At 43.3% G+C, this 21,075-nt stretch overlaps 1 protein-coding gene across 8 annotated transcripts in view; it reads right to left on the bottom strand.

The window, feature by feature from the left end:
* The window catches only part of OPN4 (opsin 4), a 48,377-nt gene that overhangs the window by 4,657 nt on the left and 22,645 nt on the right, over positions 1 to 21,075 (bottom strand). For 3 of the 8 annotated variants that reach the window (XR_011151675.1, XM_069019155.1, XM_069019157.1), the window contains 7 exons: positions 11,164 to 11,306; positions 9,104 to 9,237; positions 7,722 to 7,925; positions 5,159 to 5,330; positions 4,135 to 4,299; positions 1,457 to 1,564; positions 121 to 301 (listed from right to left, as the gene is read on the bottom strand). Coding sequence is in view for 7 of the 8 variants with exons in the window: in XM_069019155.1 (XP_068875256.1) it covers positions 121 to 301; positions 1,457 to 1,564; positions 4,135 to 4,299; positions 5,159 to 5,330; positions 7,722 to 7,925; positions 9,104 to 9,237; positions 11,164 to 11,306 (1,107 nt within the window). In the remaining variant the exon portion in view is untranslated. The remainder of the gene's footprint in view (positions 1 to 120; positions 302 to 1,456; positions 1,565 to 4,134; positions 4,300 to 5,158; positions 5,331 to 7,721; positions 7,926 to 9,103; positions 9,238 to 11,163; positions 11,307 to 21,075) is intronic. The other 5 variants (XM_069019156.1, XM_069019158.1, XM_069019159.1 and 2 more) reach the window with 5 other exon arrangements.

The following is a 21,075-nucleotide window of genomic DNA, read 5'->3' as shown; positions in this document are numbered from 1 at the left end:
AGCTTTTATAATGAGCGCCATAATGCATTTCATCTAAAGAATCTACCACTTGGAAGGACTCTATATGAAAATGAATTACTTTGCAATTAAAAATGGATGTATGGGAAGTGGCTCTCTTACTGATTCACTGTCAGAGAGAGAAGACAGTCTCATTTTTCCTTTCTGCAGCCCACTTATCTCAGAAGACTGGCTGGTTACGGTCGCTCGTCTGGAGGAGTGGTAACTGCTGAAAGACCGTGAGTCTTTAGGAGAAATTCTCAGTAGGGGTCGAAGGCAAGGAACATGTGTTGCAATGGCTCTTCTAATGGATAAGAGGGAGAACCAGTCAGATTTTTTTCTGTTAGCACAAAAATTCAATCATCAAAACAATGCATTTATTCAGGGAGATGAAGTAATGCTGCATGGACTGGAAAATTACTGGGTACAAAAAGAGTTTTCCAGATATCAGATATCTCATCTACAATCACCCTGCAAGATCACTTATTCACAGTGTTCTGCAGAACTCAGATTTATTGCTTGGCAGGGATAAGGGCATTAAAATATAACTCTTGGAACTGAAGGGAGCTATTACAACGATGTTTTATCTGCTTTCAGCTTAATCAGGGCAAAAAAAAAAAATCTGTCCCTTTAAACTGAACCTTGCAGAAGTACTACATAATGAATTATTTTAATCTTCCCCTAAGCAGCTATTCTAGCTCCTCTTACACATCTGTTTGCTGGCTATCTGTAGAGTTGTACAGAATGTGCATTTATATTACTGTATTACTTTGCTCATATACACCGTTAGGAAACTGGCCTAGCTTTCCTCTTCCAGCCAGCCTTCTCCATATAGATGTTCCTGCCCACCTCTTCTCTATCCAGTTCCTCAGTAGTTCTTTGTAAGTGGTGAAACAACAGCCTATCTGTGGCTTTGCTGCCATCTGTCAAATCTCACTGCCTGCATCTGAACTTGGAATGATAATGACCCTCCTTGTTATTACTTGTCAGAGGAAATATTATCTGAAATATGAAAGCCTTGAGAAACACGAGGAGGATGCACAAAATAGGGAAGAGGTGGTTTGGCTTACTATATTGCCTCTCTCACTGACCTGGTTACTGTAACGAAGTGCTATTTGCAACACTGCCCAATGTCTGCCTCTCCCACAAAGACAGTTAAAAATTTATGGTGCTTTCCTTTGAGATGGAAAGGTTTCCATCTTTTACCATGCAATAAGTAAATACAGATCAGTATCCATAAGCATCTCTAACTACCATCTGCTTAGTAGTTTGTTCCAAGTACAAATTCCACTGACATTTCTGTGGCATTGGGAAGTGTTCCTGGGGAGGGCAAGGCTATCCTACAGAGTTAAAATGAGCAGGTGAAGGAGAGTTCAGGTACTATACTTAAAACTGACAAAGTTACTCTCAGATTTTCTTTTCTATATTAAACATAGCTTGTTTAATAGAGTGAACTTACCTGTATTTGGGGTGAGTGATGGCATAAATGATGGGGTTATGGATGACAGAAGCTTTGGCAATCACAGCTGGTATGGAGTGCGTGAAGGGTGTTAGGACATGGGAATACCTAGAGTAATGCAAGCACATCATATATTTACTATTGAGCTCTACATTGTCTATGCAGTTACACAGTGGCAAGACAATGGCTTTATTAAGGCTGTACTCTACAGAGTAAAAGGGGAGTTCGGTACCAAAACAGTGAGAGAACAAATTGTACATCCTTTGCCTGTAAAGATCAACATCAGCCTAACTGCATTTCTGAAAAATATGGTTTTCTTGGGGCTTCTCTTGCAGCACTTCACTAGTATGACCCAGGATGGTGGTAACTACCGTGTTGTTTTGCCTAGGAACAATGTCAGCCTTTAAGAAGGCTTCACCACCCTGGTAAGGAAGTTTTTCATCATACTGTGGGAATATTTTTGCTCTGTCATGAGGTGGAAATGGTTTGCCAATTGCAGTACAGGAACCATTTTGTCAGCTCCCTGAATGTTGAGATGCCATTTCACCTCTAAGGCTTTTCTCTGATAAGGATGTTCTCCATGTGCAATTTTTAACATGGCTTCTCCTGATCATACTTTAAAAGCATTGATATGAAAAGAATCTTCACAGATTCTGGATAACGCAACAGTGCGACCTTACTGAAACAGAGTTTTTGACCCTGAGCTGAGACAGTGCTTTGGTAAGGCTGATGGAGGGTTCAGCTAACAGAAACAAACAATGGCAAAGCCTTGTGTTTAAGCTGATCATTCTTGTGTTTAAGCTAATCATTCCCAGAAAATGAAACCTGTACACCAACAGTATTAGTGAGCATGACTGTGTGCTGGCGCACTAGTCTCCATTCAAAATATTTTCTAAAGGAATTAAGGTTCTTCCTTCCTTTTTCATATGGTATTGCTCTGTCAGATGAGTTGTCTTTATTCCAAGTCTATAGCCACAGACTCCATGTCTGCCTCCCATATGTAGCATGCAGTGATTTTATCTGAGTCGACTGCAATAAAATTTCACAGAAGACATCTAGGCTTGGTCTGTTAATCTCTGAAAAATCCCAGAAGGATTGCCTAAAAGACATAGTTCAGAAATGGAAAAAACCTGAATGAAGCTATATTGCTCCCCAGATATCTTCATAAGCAAAATTTGAAAATACTAATTTGTAAGATGCTGCAGAGTTATAAAATTGTCCATTTGTTCAGTTTTTCGGGAGTGTGAGACATGGAGGTACTCAACAGCAGGTACTCGACCCTCCTAAGGCAGATGCTGAATTGTACGTGACAGCCCAACAGTTCTATGTAACTAAAGTGGTAAACTTAAAGCATCCCCTAATTGATTTTCTTTTAGGTCTGTTTCAGTACTGCAAGGTAGCTGTACTGCATTTCCATGTCTCCTTGCTCCTCCTCTGTGTCTAACTGGTCACATGTCACCAGTGGTTAATGTCCAGCACCTAAGTTCCCCTTTGACAGGAGATGGGACACTAGGACACATGTGAAGGATTCATATTTCTGAGTGAGGAACATGTTTACCTTCATGGAGAAAATGTTTGTTGCAGCTTGGAATTACTCCTCTGCATACAAAGGGAAAGAATCCACTTCCCTCAGTATTTTTTCTTCTTAAACCTTAGAATTTAGAAGTGCTGTCTTTAGGAAATTGCCTTCCTAAGCTGGGTTTGAGATGAGGCCCTGCAGTGGCCTCTTCCTTGGGTATGTAACAAAAAGCACCCTCGTCTCCCAAAATGTTCCATCATAAATAAATTTGGACTGTGTGTCAATTTTAGGAACACCTACTTTTTATTTCTGACTTGAAAAATTCAAAGAGGAATGTATTGTACTGTCATAGGAATCTTCCACTTGGGGTTTTGTGGGTGACAAGGCTTCCTAAAGCAGATAGTCACACACATTTTAGAGAGGCTAAACTGAAGCACAGGAAAATTCACATGTTAAGGTGGGAGAAATAACCCATGTAGAGCCAAGGCATCTGGATTCCCAATCCATTACTTGTGCCTGGATTGTATCAACTATAGTCTGGTGTCAGGCTATGTGTTTTAATACTGTCATGCTTCTGTTGAAATTACTGTATAAAATGCTGACAATTAAATAGATGAAGAACATGCTTTGATGATTTATATTTATGATCTTTTATATCTAGCATCAAAAAGCTCCGAATTCATGTATGTACTAATTTTGAACTTGCTTATACTTGTAAGGAATTTCAGAAGTTAGATGTAACACAAAAAAATGAATATACTTTTGTAAGTTAAAGAAGTAGAGAAAAAAAGAGAATCAACCCCTGGGAGGATCTTTTTGGGGCCCTTTATTTAGCATTTTGGTGCTAAATAAAGTTAAGATAGTTCAAATATCCTAGCACAGAGAATGCATTCAGAAATCTTCAGCATGGCAGTTTATGTTGCCAGTAATAATATTCTTGTTTTCTTTCTCCTTTCTTTTTTTATTTTCTTAAATTCAAACTAAGAAAAAAACCAGTCAGCATGTGCCCTATTTGTTAACTATCATTCCTAAATAGTGAATGTTTTGGACACATTTCAGACATTAAACTTGACAAGTAGCTTTGACTTTCATCTGTCTTTTACAATTTCACATCTTTTGCATTCACTGAATGTTCCACTGCTGATACATTTATAATTACCCAGCAAAAGCTACCAGAGCAACAACAGAGTATGGTGACCAGGAAATGACAAAGAACAAGATGACGATCAGTGCAATTTTGGCCATCTTCCACTCATTTTTCATCCTCTGATACTGTTTCTGGAACTCTTTATTTCCACGTTTGCATCCAAATGTCTGAACAGACCTAGGGAAAATAAACATACAACAGCAAAAAATTAAGGTAGGGAAATGAGCAAATAGCTTCATGAAGTGGGGAAACAATTACTCTTCTGATACTTTAGGCTAAAATTCCTGCACTTTTATTGTACGTTAATGCAAGTATGTGACCCGTCCTTCACAGTTCAATGTACTTCTGTTGCACTAATCAATGGGAAAATCCACATGTGCTTCAGTGAAGAAAATAACCCTGTAGCAAAAGAATTTCCACACAAACCAAGTATTCAAGCCAATTGAATAATGCTGAGTTAAAGACAGTTAGAGGAGTCTTTGCTTCCCTTGGTCCAGTTTTGCTACCTTGCTGTCACTTTGTACTTCTGAACTAAGTGACCAGATCCACTGGGATCTACAGGATTGGTACCTACAGATGGCATATGGAGTGGCAGGCTGCCCTTTACTTTTAAAGCAATCGCTTTTTGTTTCAGAGTCCTGTTACTAAATTTTTGTTCTCCTTTTCACCCTTTTCTCTTTTTTAAAATTTGTAGTTGAATTCCATCTATTTTTCTGTGAAATAATTATTGATACACTGTAATTAGGTGTTTCTGAGGTCCCTTTTGTATTTATTCTGGTTGGTTAATTTCTGTACTCTTTTCTGTGTCATTAGATAATATACTGATCAGCTCTGGCCTAAATTCAGGAATGGTTCTTCTAAGAATCACACTTCTTACCATGTTGACTATTCACAGAATTCTCGTTTGGTTTCCTGTCTCAGTTGTGCATACAAAATAAATGTGAGAAATGCCCCAATTTTCTTCTGTTCTTTCTTTGTTTTAAGAAAACAGTCACTTAAACACAAGGATAAAAATTTGGGACTGTTGGCTACTTACTTGTTGGCCTTCTTGATAGCCTCAAATATAGAGACATAGCTGTATATGATAGCAATCAAAGGAATGAAAAAGACAAAGCAGAAAAGCAGCATTGTGTAGGCACGGACTGATGGTGTGAAAGTCATGTAGTCCCAGGAACAGGAAGTCAGCAAACCCTCAGGAACATATGCACCTAGGAAGAAAGGCATGAGAAGGCATAAAGCATGAAGTGATTGTTATTCTGGGTGCAGAAATTAGAGAAGATACTCAGAATAACATGGGATTTAGTCCTATTCTCTAAAAGGGAAAAAAAGATTTAAAAGGATAAACAATTCTTCATGTAAAGCACTTTACTATTTTCTTTTGTTTCCCTATTGTATTTATGTTTCGTGGTCTAAGGCTTCAGCAAACTAAATAATTTTGCTTCAGTTCTTGAATATTGTTTAAAACTCATCATAGTCAAAGGGAATCTCTCCAAATACTTATTTGGATCATGGACCAGACCTATGTAGGTTTTAAGTATCTCCATGTCCTGTCAAATTGCTTTCTTCCTTAGGAGTCAAACCAGTTGCTCTAGATACCACTTTTCTAAGAATGTGCAGGTAAGAGAAATTTACTGGGCAAAGTATGACAGCTGGTGATGGGTCAGTAGCTCTGACCGAGGAAGCTGTGACCGGTCTGGAGCGATGGTCCCGAAAGGAATCGCCTTCCCGAGGCCCGGTGTCTTCCCTCAGCTGCTGGCAGGAGGGCCCGTGCAGAAGCTGTCAGCTCTTTAGTGATTATCAGCTCGTGATTCCAGCTCAGCTCTGCAGGGCAGTCTCCAGGCCAGACCAGGGAGAGATGAGAGGCCATGTAGCTGTTCCACACAAAGTAGCTTTATTGGTCTGTACTCCAGCCAAGGGGAGCTAGGGACAGGCAGCTCTCTCTACCTTTGCAGGGGCAGGGGGCTAGCTTTATAGGGATACAGGGAGTAGATGTCAGAGGGTGAAGGCCAATGGGTTACAAAGGATCTGCCTAGGGTCTCCCAGAGGATTCTGGGTCTGTCGTCTTCTCACTGTAACTGAAAGTTATCTGCCTTCCCAGGGGGGATCCTGCTGGGAGATTGCTCAATTGCCTTATCTCAGCAGACATCCCTCCAGGGCAGTGGCTGGGCATACCCCACAGCAAAGGAAAAAGATTTATTGTGTAGACCAAATTATTTTGTCACGAAGTAAAGCTGAGCAGAAGTGTAGAAAAACAAAACAAAACAAAACAAAAATCATGCATACATAATGTTCTGCCTGAAATAAAATGTATTCTCTTTAAAGGAACTATTTCAAACTGCTAGTAAATGAATTGGCAATAGCAATGTCTTTTTACTTTGTAATTTTAATTTTAGCTGTTTATGCTGATATTTTCTGCTCAGCTCTTAAAAATATTGCACCAGATGTTCTGAAATGCATCTAATTACAGTGTGAGAGTTCATACTGTGGGCACTATTACAATCTAATTACAAGATAATAACACCCTGCAAGCAGTTAGTCCACCTTCTTCAACTGAAAATCTATAATCTAAGGCTATACTGTCATTTTGTTATTCTAGCAGCTCCTCACTCAACTAAAGACTGCTTCTGTAAGTATTGCAGTTTGCCTGTTTAAACATGCTTCATGTTTGTGGGGGACCAGAAAAGCAATAATACGACAGTAACAAAACTCTACTGAAATTCTACTCAGTACTTGAGTTGGTTGTTGCATCCTTTACTAGTCAAACATTTCTATGTTCTCACCTCCGTTGGCAGGCACATTCTCTTCTGGAATTAGGGAGCATAATGATGGGCTGCGGTTCTGAATGATGAGTTCATTCTAACTTAGTGACTGGAACTGGTGACTCACAGAAAATAAACTTAATGGTAGTGAGGCAGATTGAAGTGAGGAAGAATAACAGAAACTCTCTTTGTCACAAATTGCAATGATCAAGGTGCTGTATGAATGTTCCGATTTCCGTGCGTAAAATTCACATTTACAAAAGTATTTTCGTTACTACTAAATGCCATCCTTATTGGAAGCCAGTGACAACACCAATGACTGAATGGAGAATGTGGGCAGCACCAACTGCAATTTTTCCATCCAGAACACAGTCAAGACTTACTGAAGGTCTACTTGCACAAATGCTCAGACTGTATTCCTCTTTTATGTGAATAAAAAGAAGTAGATTGACATTGCTGTCTTAGACAGCACCTTTGAGGATGAAAATTCATCAGACATAACACAAATACATTTATTTAACTTTTATATTGTTGAATTTGGTTCAATGGAGTAGACATGGGATAACGAGCAGGCGCATTCTTCATAAATTTTGGCCATAAATTTATCTACTGTTCTTTATGCAGTAAGTAATATACTTAAGGAAAAGCACTATTATATGGCACTGTCATATAATATGCTGTAATGCACACTTCATTCTTTTCTTTTGATTAGAGACCTTCAGTTTCAATATGTATTTCGTCTTTTTTTTTCAAATTGGTTTATTCAACCCTCTTCTGTACCTTTAACTGGTCTTTAATCTGATACTATGAGGGCAAAAAGTTTAATTCCATTTCACTTACTCCATCCAAAGAAGGGTGGGAGACTCCAAGCCAAAGAGTACAGCCAGACTCCTACCAGGATTATTAGGGCCTTCTTCTTAGACGTCACTCCAACAGAAGCCAGAGGTTTTGTGATGACAAAATATCTGTCCAAGGCAATCACCGTCAAAGTGATCATAGATGTAATGCCAAAAAGAGCTCCGCAGAAGGCATACAGCTCACAGCCTTGCAATGAAGATGACAGAAGTAGCAGTGAAATTAATCTACCCATGCTAATTAATTTCTAGGAGAGTTCAAGTCTGAACTTATGAACTAATGTCTTCTGGAATTTGTAAAGCAATGAAACTTGAGTTTTCCTGCAGTGATAATGCTACTTCAAAGCTGCTGTCTGTCTTGTTAATTACATTATCCATGGAGATAAACTTCAAAGATTTTGTTTGCTTCAATTGCTGGAGACAGTGATACTTAACATATTGTCACTCACTGATTTCTGATGTTTCTAGTGGGATCATTTCAGCAGTCCATTAACATCTCGTTTAACTCCAGTTTTACTGCAGGTCCCATAGAAGCAGCTGTTTTGCTTAACAGTGGGATATAGTTACTTTGGTGTCATGGAACTGTTCATATCTCAAGGGCAGTAAAACTGAAGTAAATATGAATACATTAATGAGTAATTTAGCTGAAGTAAATATTCAGACTATGAATACATTAATGAGTGATTTAATTGTTCAAACAACCTAATGATTAAAAGCAATGGTTTGGATTAGTTTTAACATGTATGCAAATGAACACTGAATGGAAGTAAAATAAAATATGCTTTTGGTCATCAGAGATCAAAATAGCAATTTTACTTCTCTGAGTTTCCTCTCTGTCAGTACCTGTTCAAGAGGCAAAGACTAGTCTTCCTCTTACAACAGTTATATTGGAAGAATGAAAGCACCTTCATTTCACATTTTCTTACTACACAGGAAGTGTTAACATTTCTGTTAACTCTGTGAAAAATCAGGCTTTCCGGGGTTTCTTGCCTCACTTTGCCAGGTGCAAGTCCCAGAGCAGGTTATTCAGAAGGGCTTTTAAGCTGGTGTGTTGAGGGGCAGTGCTTCTTTGTCAGAGGACTCTGACAGTAACTAAGTCATGAGGTGATTGGGGAAGAACACTGGAAAGAAGGTTAGTGCTGTGCCTCATGTTGCCAGTGGTGCCTTTGTATCTGTCTCATGAATGTAATTTTCCTCTCACGATGGCAGTGTATTTATTGCACACATGTTCAAAGAAACGTTTGTGTTAACATTGAAACAATGTTGAGAAATGTTCTCAATATTGCAAGAGTACCTGAGGGTAGATGGATTAACTGCCACTATGGTAAGAACATACACAGTGAAATCTTAAAAAGAATATATACAAACCTTTCTCACCAAAAATCCAGTGTTTGTAGAGGCTGTTGGTGAAAAAAACTGGAGACTGTGTAATGGACATCAGGAAGTCACTAATAGCTAGATTGATGATGAGTATGTTGGCTGGAGTTTGAAGGCTCCTACTCCTACAGAGATCAGAAGAAATGTTGCTAAACACTGCTGCACTGTTAATGATGCCGTTACTTGTTCCTGTGAGTTCACAAATACCAAGGAACACTACATGGTAAGCTAAAGCAGAGTACTTCTCGTTTCCCTCCCTTTGTGAGGGAACACAAGCAGGCTCAGTTGTACACTCTTACACTCCTGTGCACTTTATAGGATAGTTTTGATAACCAGCTCAGTGACTGGGATAAATCACATTGTTCTTTAAATATTCTAACCCAGCGTTCTAACCCAGGGCACTGCATGTCCACGATTAACAGGAAATTAAAGTTGATGTACACTATGCATTTCTGGATCTGGGTTGTGTTAAGCAGGAGAAGGGGCATGCATTTTCCACTGCTGATAAGATCAACAGTGACTTCCGAATACAAGGATTAAACAAACTCACTATGTACCACATCAAGCACTTTGTTTTACATCAGTTCTTCTCTGTGACACTCATTTCACTGGCCCAGACTCTGTCCTTAAAAGAGCAATAAGGAGTGTATTCTGCCTGCTTTTGTTATAGATAGTATTACAGTACAGTGTTTTAAAGGGTACACATAAAAACTCAACTGAGAGCTCTTCAGTTTGGGACTCAGTGTAACTATTTAGCTCCTTTCTCAATTTCAGTCTTAGACATAATTGAAAAATATGTGAATAAATGGTGGTTCTTTGCACTGGTCCAGAATCGATCACTAGGATCACTGTCCCCTGTCCGTCAATTTAGGAGCAAGGATATATTATTAGTAGGTGCCTATGGGTTGTGTGTATTTGTTTGTAGTCCACAAAGTTACTGAACACATTTCTGTTTCAGGCAGCTGGTTTTCTTGGTTTGCCATTACTTAAGGCTGCTTTGTAAGCACCTAAACTGTTTTCTGAATTTCTGATGTACTCGTTACTTAGCTATCAGTATCCCTTTCTGTCTTCATATCACCTTCAAATGAAGATAAGCTGTGTCCTCCAGTGGAAGCGTAAGTGCCATAGCTGAATTTCCTGTATGGGACCAGCCAAAAAGCTAATCTGGCTCATGTACTTCATCCTCACATATCTGATCTGCATGCCAACACCTTTTCTCTTCTTAAGGCCACTGTCATTCTCTCTTAAGTGTTGGTATCTACTCTGAATGAATGTGCTGAAACCTACTGCTTAATGCACCCCATAAATACAGGCTTGAGACCAAGAATGACTTTTGTCCACACTCCAGTGATCTAGGTTAGCACAGCCAAATTATCCTATAATTTGTTGCTGTTACTTTGGTTTATTACATTAGTGCCTAAAGACTGATCACACAGTAGAAGCTCACTGGCTTCGACATCATGTCAATGCTCTGTCCCAATGTGACAAATCAGACACAGAATGAGGAGTGAACAGGAATGGTGAACACATGACATTGTTGTCAGAGATCCAATTTCCCTCAGATATAAAAGTTGGAATATGGCTTTAGTTAAAAGGAAACAAGCCAAGTGTTGGAAAATGTGGGAAAAAAAAACGTGACACGGCCACTAATGAACAGGGGGGAAGAAAGAAACTGACTAGTAAGAAACAGAAGGAAACATCTAAGATAGAGCAGATTTGTGGGATACAGAGGTGCAAACCAGCCCATCAATCCAGTGCAGACACAGCCAGTAGAAAAAAATTCATTGTAACATTTCTGCTTTGGCTACATTTCTATTGCTTGGAACATCGGGTGGTTCTCTGCTATTTTGGTAACAATTTTGCTATGTCTACGGTTAATGGGAAGAAGTCAGAGGGAAATTCCAGGTTGCTACTCTTTTCCTACAGCAGTGTCTCTTGGTGCATTTTACTCTCAGAGTCTGATAGTATTCCTGGACTGTGTTTGCACAGCACAGGATACAGTTCAAGTTCATACATTTGAATATTTAAAAAGACTTTCAAAAGAAAGGTACCTGCAGAAAGCGTAGAAGACCAGGAAATTACCCAGAGTTCCGGTGATCCCCACTATAAGAATGACAACTCCAATCGTATAATGGGCATGGTCTGGGACATCCACTGTAGGAAAGGCGTGAGGAACATCTTGTGCTGTCATCTTCTGTGGAGCAAACAAGAGGTCATAGGTATATTACCAAACCTTTCTGAATAAGCTGGCATGTGCTTCTCTCGAAGGGGAAATTGTCAAGAATGCAAAAAGACAACAAGCAAAAAAAGTCAGAATAAGTGAATTGCTTTCATATTCCATTTACTGTTGAGCATCTTTGGGGGATAAATATGCCATCAACAGTGCAAAGGGCAAAGGAGGGTTTGCATGTTTACTGTCGATTTAGAATGCTGGTGACAAAAAGCAACCTATTTTCTCCCAAAAGAAAAATAAGGACATAAAGGAGAAAAAAAGACAGGAAGGGACCCATTTCATTGCATCTGATTTCAGGTAGTTCAGTATTTAACAAGTAAGCTTCCTATAGATTTAATTTCAGGAAAGTTTCTGTACCTGTGAAGTACAATTTCAGTTGTCCTCTGACATCACTGGCTAGACTTTGCTAAGTAAGTAGAAATGTTCTGTGGATAAATAGGCATTTACTCCTTTAGCAGTATGGCTATTTCATTTTTCCTGCTGGATAACACTGAGCTGCCCTCAAGAGCTAATTACCAAAAGCCTGGCAGCTTGAACAAGAGTCTTTTGGAAACTAAATTAAGGATCAGAAAAACTAAACCACAAATCCTTTATCCTTATGCCTGGTCTCCACACCAGTTTTGGTCTGCCTGAATCAAGGTATTTTGCTCTCTGTGAAGTATTTAATAAACCACTTGATTGAAGCATTTGTGTCTTAACCAGTTAACAACTCACCGCAAAATTCAGTAGCCAAGTCTGAAGACTGCAGTATTGGAAATGGGTGTTTTTTGACAATAGAGGCAGACATTACTTCTGAATACATCTGTGGCGTTGGGCTGAGGTTATTACAAGCAGTGTGTATTTAAAACCAATGTGCCAGTAGCAAGAGGTGAACCCAGGAGCCTGGAATTCTGGAAGAGATTGTCTTTGCTTTGTGTGCTGAAGATCTGCCCACAGCAATCCTCAACCACCAGAGTGCACTCCCTGGGTTTCTACATTAGCAGCAATAAAATGCCTGACAAATACTCTGATCTTAGAGAAAGAAAACATAGCTCTGGCTGTTACTGTAATTGGAGCAGAATGCTAAGTTTGATACACTAACTGAATGACTGTATCATGGCATTTATGGTTCAGGTTCCTGCAGCAAAGTGGAAGTTGGTGTAACATCATTAACATCAATGGGCATCTTGCCCAGGTAGAAATTGCTGTGCTCAACACACTGCCAGTAAACTAACAAAAATAATCCCATGCTAATAGCAAGTGGATAGGAAGAGTCTGAGATAAAACTCTTTCAAGTAAATGAGATCAGGTGTTCTTTAGTTTGGGTTGGTTTTATTTCTCCTTAGCCTTTTGGCTAGAACATTTTTAAACTGCTATTCTGCAGAGAGTTAATGATGATTATTAGTGGAATGGAGATTTCTGATGTTTTTTCCGCCTGTAGCTATCCATTTAATCAGAACTGGATCAATGTAATAGAAATGAAGCAACTAAAGGAGCTTGTTTTGGCTACGAAGAACAGATTAAAGTAGCTTTAAGTTGAATTAAATTTGTGGAAGGGGGACTGAGGACAAGGAAAAATTTAAAAGAGAGATAAATACTCAGAGAAATCACAAGAGAGGCAAGGTTATTTAGGGGAAAGTAGAAGACTTTAAAAATTACTTATTCATAAATGAAACAAGTTCAGAGTCAATAAAAATGTCAAGTGTGAGAAAAAATAAAGGAATAATATTTATATCGGAGCAGTGATAGGGCATAAATTATAATACTACATATATGATCAAGTAAAGGTGTGTGGCAAAAGGAATAAATTAGCATTTTAGTGTGGACTTCCTGTAGGCCTTGGATTTTTACCAGAGGGTTCAACTCTGGTTGTTCTCTAAGAGATAAAAATCAATTATTAAAAAGAAGTCATTTCACTGTTTTCATCAGAAATACAATTACTAAAGTCAAAGACAGGTACTAGTTGATTGAGAAAGCATTAGATCAGGCCTAAGCACTTCAAATCCATCACTAAGTTGCTTGCATACACACAGCTTCCTTACTAGAAGACAAAAATACATGCCTGTATCAGGTTCAGCTCTGTGTCTTCTATGGGAATTGCACATCAAAAGAAAGGACAGGGAGAAAATGATAGTGCTTTGAGAAAATCAGGTCAGCAGGATAATCAAGAAATCAGATAATTCCCGAAGCTTTTCTCTATTTAGTTTCTCCAGTGCATTAGCCTTGTTTATTCTGTCTTCTATTGTCATCCCACAGTATGAGTACTTGGTTAGCAGGGGAGAATAAAAATCCCCCTGTTGCAATCCATATTGTAGCACTTGTCCTTTGGGAATACTCTGAACAACTATTTCAATTGCAGTGATAATACACAGCAGTGTTGCCTTGCATGTTTTTCTGTTCAACCTTCTTTCTATAAACACCTCGTAATGAAGATATTGGAACTGGGACTGGCACTATTTAACATTTTATTGGCAACATGGATAGTTGCTGATGGCACCAAGCTGTGTGGTGCAGTCAACATGCTGGAGGAAAGAGATTCCATCCTGGAGAGGGACTTGGACAGGCTTGAGAGGTGGGACCGTGCAAACCTCATGAAGTTCAACAAGGCCACATGCAAGGTCCTCCATGTGGGTCAGGGCAATCCCAAGCACAAATACAGGCTGGGTGAAAAAGGGATTGGGAGCAGCCCTGGGGAGAAGATCTTGGTGGTGTTCTTAGGATCATAGAATGGTTTAGGTTGGAAGGGATCTTAAAGATTCTGTAGTTCCAGCATGCCCGCCATGGACAGGGACACCTTCCACTGGAACAGGTTACTAAGAGCCCCATCCAGCCTGGCCTTGAACACTCCCAGGGATGAGGCATCCACAGCTTCTCTGAGAAATGTGTTCCTGAGCCTCACATCCTCACAGTAAGGAATTTCTTCCTAATACCTAATCTAAACCTACCCTCTTTCTGTTTGAACACATTACCCCTTGTCCTACCACTAGGTCCTTGTAAAACTTCCCCCTCCAACTTTCTTGTAGTCCCTTTAGGTTCTGGAAGGCTGCTCTAAGGTCTCCTCAAAGCCATCTCTTCCCCAGGCTCAACAAATCCAACTCTCCCAACCTCTAGTCAAGATAAAAAGCAGGTTTTGTAACTTTTTTTGGGTGTGTATGGAAACAGGCCTTTGGCTAGAGATGTGCAAGAATTTATGTTTTTAATCTCTGAAAGGCATATAATTTATTATTGATTTATGCTATAGTTTTGCAGAATCAATTTGAGAAGTGCCACACTGGTTCAGACAAGCATTCCTGACAAAACACCAGCCTGCCTTTAGCCAGGACTGGACATTTCATAGAGATGCCAAATGTGCATAATGAACAGTGGTGTGAGACTTTAATTTTAAGTAGTCTTAGTAGTTGGTTTGTACCCTAAACTAGAGTTATTATCTCTTGGAAAGGAAAATTTTACTCCTCCATAAATTTTAATCCTCCATATATAGGTTTAATCCTTTGCTAAATCCTATTTTGTCATTTGCCTCAATAGATGCAGAGTCAAGAAGTTATGAAGTTGCTCTGTCAGTGTGTTTCCTTCCACAAGTTAAAGTGTGTCCTGGTAGAAGCACTAGAGTAGAGGGAAGCAGCTAAGTTTCATGAAGTTTACCTTCTTAAAATACTCACTGTTTTCCCTAAAGGAATGTTTGTTTACTACCTACAACGAAACAGCTAAAACAGAACTGTGTTCTCAGTCGTCTTTCAGTAAACTTGACTGAGGCTTACAAACCTGAGATGCCTTATGGGAGTTTGGAGAAAAGCAAATGTGTTGGGGTTTTAGTTTAGTCCTAGTTTTTTTTCTGTTAAAGGAATTTTTTCCCATAGCATGTTGCTAGGAGATAAATGGCCATACTTGAGAGGAGATAGCCATACTTAAGAAAAGACAAAAGGGCCCGGCCAGGCTTTTGTTTTCACCTGGCGGGCAGTTCAGTTCGCTCTCAGCGTCTGGAGGGAGAAGCCGCGGAGAGAGGAGCTGCTGGTTCCCGTTTTCGGCGTCTTTCCTTTCTGCTGGGAACAACACCGGGGATCCCAGGGCTGCTTTCCCTGCCCTGCTGGAGGCTGGGGCTGTGGCCGCCCACCCCGCTGCTGCTTCGAGCCTTCGCTACGCTGTAGCCGTGCTTGCCCTGCCTGCCTGGAGCCCCGGGGGGTTCCCCTTTTGGATACATCTCGTCTGCCACCCGGGATTTGTGTTTGTGCCTGCCGCTCCAGCCTACCAGTCCAGCCTGCTGTTTCCGGGAACCGGGACCAGCTGCCCACCGGTTTGTGAAGCTCCTTTGTTCCACCCTTCCCCGGGATCCCAGGGCGCCAGAGCAGCCGCGTGTTCCCCGAGCTCGCTCCGGAGCGCCCCCTGCAGCCGCGGGGGAACCATCGCACCTGCCCTGCTCACCGGGAGCCGCCAGCGATCCCTGTCGGCTGCAAGCGGAACTGCACCCGAGGGGAAATAGCCTGACAGCCGAGAAGGCTGGGACTGGGTTTGTGTTTGCTGTTACTGCCATAGTTGTTGTTGTTTTGTTTGACTAGTTATATATATATATATATATATATATATAGTAAAGAACTGTTATTCCTATTTTCCCACATCTTTGCCTAAAGACCCTTGATTTCAAAATTATAATAACTCAGAGGGAAAGGGGTTATATCTGCCACTCCAAGGGAGGCTTCTGCCTTCCTTAGCAGACACCTGTCTTTCAAACCGAGACAGATCTTGGCGCCCAACGTGGGGCCTGAGGGCATTAAGAGAGAGAGGTGAAAAAGGAATAACAGTTCCTGGATAACTTAATTCGGTGTGTTGGATATAGGAACCTTGGTAGGCAGCACTATGTGGTCTACTTTGCCCTGGTTCGGGTGGCATGTGGCCGTGGCTATATTCTTCCCCTTTGCAGCTCCCTACTTGAATATGGGTCCTCTCACTAAGGCTACCATTGCTGTTATCCAGCTTGTGCTGTGGGTCGAGAAGGTGAGGAATTCATGGGTTTTTAACTTCCTCCGGAATGTGGGCACGTGGATAAATGGCTATCACACACTGAGCGCATGTTTTTGGGGTTATGTTAACAATGGTACCTTCTGTGAGGAAATGACACCAGGGGAAGTTTTCCCCCAACCCCTCAACCAGTTATTTGGACCCACCCCATCAATTTTTGAAGGGTTTAGATTCCTTCTGAATACTAACCACCTGCTGCTGGTAGGCCTACTCTATTTAGCATTCAAGGATAAGTTGAGATTGGCTTGGATAACTACCCAGACACCAGCCCCAGAGACTAGAGATCCTGCCCCAGAGCCTGACCCTGCCCCAGAACCTGACATGGCCCCAGAGAGTAGAGTTCCTACCCCAGAGCCTGATCCTGCCCCGGAACCTGACACGGCCCCAGACACTAGAGATCCTACCCCAGAGCCTGATTCAGCCCCAGAGCCTGACACAGCCCCAGACACTAGAGACCCTGCCCCACAGCCAGATACCGCCCAACAGCCCACCTCAGAAATGGACTACCCGAAATGGGTGGGGGTACTGGCGAAAGGGATGCAGGAGATGCGCCAGGAGATGGGCCAGGTGCACCAGGGGATATGCCAATTGCTAAGGGAATACACCCCCTCAGCTAGTGAAAAAACCTCTCCCTGCCCCAAAAAGGGTGAGTCTGACGGTGCAGCAGTGGAACCCACGGATGTTACAACCGCCCAGGTTTCAGCTGAACCCCAAGGACAAGTACAGCCAGCAGCAGTCGCCCCTGTGCAAAGGAGGAAGTGTAAGACCAAATCAGTACGACCAGTTAATGATGATGGGGAACCAGGGCCCTCACAACCAGCAGGGGAGCCAGAGCCAGAAATCATCATTGAGTCCCTGTCGTACGACAGTCTCCGTGGTATGCGAGACGACATTGTGCGAAGGGGGCGTGAGCCTTATACCACCTGGCTGCTTCGGGTTTGGGACCTCATGGGCACAAGTGTGCAACTGGATAGTGGTGAGGCAAGGTATCTGGGATCGTTGACCCAGGACCCAGGTGTGAACCAGATATTTGTGAGGGAGCCAGGACCCCTTTCTCTCTGGGACCGGCTCTTAATGAGTGTGAGAGAAAGGTTCATTCACAAAGAGAGAATGCAGGAGTACCATCATAGAATGCAGTGGAAGACACTTGAGGAAGGGATCCAACAGCTAAGAGAAGTGGCAGTATTAGAGGTACTCTTTGGGAGGGATGGACAGCACGGTAATGACCCCGATAAGGTCAGGTGCACAGGACAGATGATGTGGAACCTGGCAAGGCTAGGGCCATCGCAATACACCACCTTCATTGCAACCATTGATGCTGACAATAACCGAGAAACAGTGGGCTCTGTTGCCAACAAGCTCAGGAATTATGATAGCATGGTCAATGGTCCACTGAAAACTCATGTCTCTGCTGTGGTCCAGGACCTCAAAGAGGAGATAAAGGAGATAAGGGAGGAGATGAGGAAGGTCAGTGTGGCACCAGTGCGAGTCACAGGCCCCCAGGTCAGAGCCCGTCGTCCCCCTGCTAGAGAGAGAGGGTACACCCCACGAGCTGAGCTCTGGTTTTTCCTGTGTGAGCATGGGGAAGACATGAGAAGGTGGGATGGGAAACCCACTTCTGTCCTGGCAGCGCGGGTGCGTGAACTCAAGGAGGGAGGCACTAACCGAGGGGGTTCCGCTAAGGTGAAAGTAGCCTCAGCCTCCCGTGACCGAGCTGCCAGGTATTACAGACAGGAGGATGATATGTCAGATCCCCTCGAAGGTACCTCTAGTATGTATGCCCAGGGAAAGAATGATAACCAGGGCTAGAGGGGCCCTGCCTCTAGCCAGGAAGAGGCACGGGAGAACCGGGTTTTCTGGACGGTGTGGATCCGATGGCCTGGCACATCAGAGCCACAAAAATATGATGCATTGGTTGATACTGGGGCACAGTGTACTTTAATGCCATCGGGACATGTGGGGGCAGAACCTGTATCCATTGCTGGGGTGACTGGGGGATCACAGCAGTTGACCCTTTTGGAAGCTGAGGTGAGCCTGACTGGGAAGGAGTGGCAAAAGCATCCAATTGTGACCGGTCCAGAGGCCCCATGTATTCTGGGCATAGACTTCCTCCGGAATGGTTATTACAAAGACCCAAAGGGACTCAGGTGGGCGTTTGGGATTGCTGCTGTGGAGGCAGAGGGCATTAGGCAGTTGAACACCCTGTCCGGACTGTCTGAGAATCCTTCTGCAGTTGGGCTCCTGAAAGTGGAAGAGCAACGAGTGCCAATTGCCACCTCGACAGTGCACCGCCGGCAGTATCGGACAAATCGAGACGCTGTGATTCCCATCCACAAGATGATTCGTGAGCTGGAGAGCCAAGGGGTGGTCAGCAAGACCCACTCACCCTTCAACAGCCCCATTTGGCCTGTGCGCAAGTCTGATGGGGAATGGAGATTGACTGTGGACTATCGTGGCTTGAATGAAGTGACTCCACCACTGAGCGCTGCTGTGCCGGACATGTTGGAGCTCCAGTATGAGCTGGAGTCCAAAGCAGCAAAGTGGTATGCCACTATTGACATTGCCAATGCATTTTTCTCCATTCCTCTGGCAGCAGAGTGCAGGCCCCAGTTTGCTTTCACCTGGAGGGGTGTGCAGTACACCTGGAACCGACTGCCCCAGGGGTGGAAGCACAGTCCCACCATCTGCCATGGACTGATCCAGGCTGCACTGGAAAAGGGTGAGGCCCCAGAACATCTGCAGTACATTGATGACATCATTGTGTGGGGGAACACCGCAACAGAAGTGTTTGAGAAAGGAGAGAGAATAATCCAAATTCTCCTAAAAGCTGGTTTCGCCATCAAGAAGAGCAAAGTCAAGGGGCCTGCCCGAGAGATCCAGTTCCTGGGAGTGAAGTGGCAAGATGGACGGCGTCAGATTCCCACTGAGGTCATCAATAAGATCACTGCGATGTCTCCACCAACCAACAAGAAGGAAACACAAGCTTTCCTAGGCGCCATAGGTTTCTGGAGGATGCACATTCCTGAGTACAGCCAGATTGTGAGCCCCCTCTACCTGGTTACCCGCAAGAAGAACGATTTCCACTGGGGCCCAGAACAACAGCAAGCCTTTGCCCAGATCAAGCAGGAAATCGCTCACGCCGTAGCCCTTGGCCCAGTCAGGACAGGACCAGAGGTGAAGAACGTGCTCTACTCTGCAGCCGGGAACAATGGTCTGTCCTGGAGCCTCTGGCAGAAGGTGCCTGGTGAGACTCGGGGCCGACCGCTGGGATTCTGGAGCCGAAGCTACAGAGGGTCCGAAGCCAACTACACTCCCACAGAGAAAGAAATCTTGGCAGCTTATGAAGGAGTCCAAGCTGCCTCAGAGGTAATTGGAACTGAGGCACAACTCCTCCTGGCACCTCGACTACCGGTGCTGGGGTGGATGTTCAAAGGAAAGGTTCCCTCCACGCATCACGCCACCGATGCTACTTGGAGCAAATGGATCGCCCTCATCACGCAGCGCGCCCGAATTGGAAACCCAAGTCGCCCTGGGATCTTGGAAATAATTACGAACTGGCCAGAAGGTGAGACTTTTGGGTTATCTTCTGAAGAAGAAGAGGAGCAGGTGACGCGTGCCGAAGAAGCCCCACCGTATAACGAGCTACCAGAGAGTGAAAGACAATATGCCCTCTTCACTGATGGTTCCTGCCGAATTGTAGGCGCTAGCCGGAAATGGAAAGCCGCTGTATGGAGCCCCACACGACAAGTTGCACAGGCTACGGAAGGAGAAGGTGGATCGAGCCAATTTGCTGAACTCAAAGCCGTTCAATTAGCTCTGGACATTGCTGAAAGAGAGAAGTGGCCAAAGCTCTACCTTTACACTGATTCATGGATGGTAGCCAATGCTCTGTGGGGTTGGCTGGAAAGGTGGAATAAGGCAAAATGGCAGCGCAGAGGAAAACCAATCTGGGCTGCTGAGGAGTGGAAAGACATTGCCGCTCGAGTAGAGAAGCTATCTGTGAAGGTCCGTCATGTAGATGCTCACATTCCCAAGAGCCGGGCTAATGAAGAACATCGTAATAACAAGCAGGTAGATCAGGCTGCGAAAATAGAGGTGTCCCAGATAGACCTGGATTGGCAACATAAAGGAGAGTTGTTCCTAGCTCGATGGGCCCATGATGCCTCAGGCCATCAGGGCAGAGATGCCACCTATAAGTGGGCACGAGACCGAGGGGTGGATCTGACCATGGACAGTATCTCCCAGGTCATCCATGACTGTGAGACATGCGCTGCGATCAAGCAGGCCAAGCGGGTGAAGCCCCTGTGGTATGGTGGGCGGTGGTCCAAATACAAGTATGGGGAGGCCTGGCAGGTTGATTACATCACACTGCCTCAAACCCGCCAAGGCAAGCGCCATGTGCTCACAATGGTAGAAGCCACCACAGGATGGCTGGAGACCTACCCTGTGCCTCACGCTACTGCCCGTAACACCATCCTGGGCCTTGAAAAGCAAGTCCTTTGGAGGCATGGTACCCCTGAGAGGATTGAATCTGACAATGGGACTCACTTCAAGAACAGCCTTATAAACACCTGGGCTAGAGAACATGGCATTGAGTGGGTGTACCACATCCCTTACCATGCACCAGCAGCTGGGAAGGTTGAGCGGTGTAATGGACTGCTTAAAACCACCTTGAAGGCACTGGGTGGGGGGAGTTTCAAAAACTGGGAGGTGCATTTAGCAAAAGCCACCTGGTTAG

Source organism: Aphelocoma coerulescens, chromosome 6 (genome assembly GCF_041296385.1).
Source record: "Aphelocoma coerulescens isolate FSJ_1873_10779 chromosome 6, UR_Acoe_1.0, whole genome shotgun sequence".
Lineage (NCBI taxonomy): Eukaryota > Metazoa > Chordata > Aves > Passeriformes > Corvidae > Aphelocoma > Aphelocoma coerulescens.
This window is presented reverse-complemented; position numbering and strand designations above follow the sequence as displayed.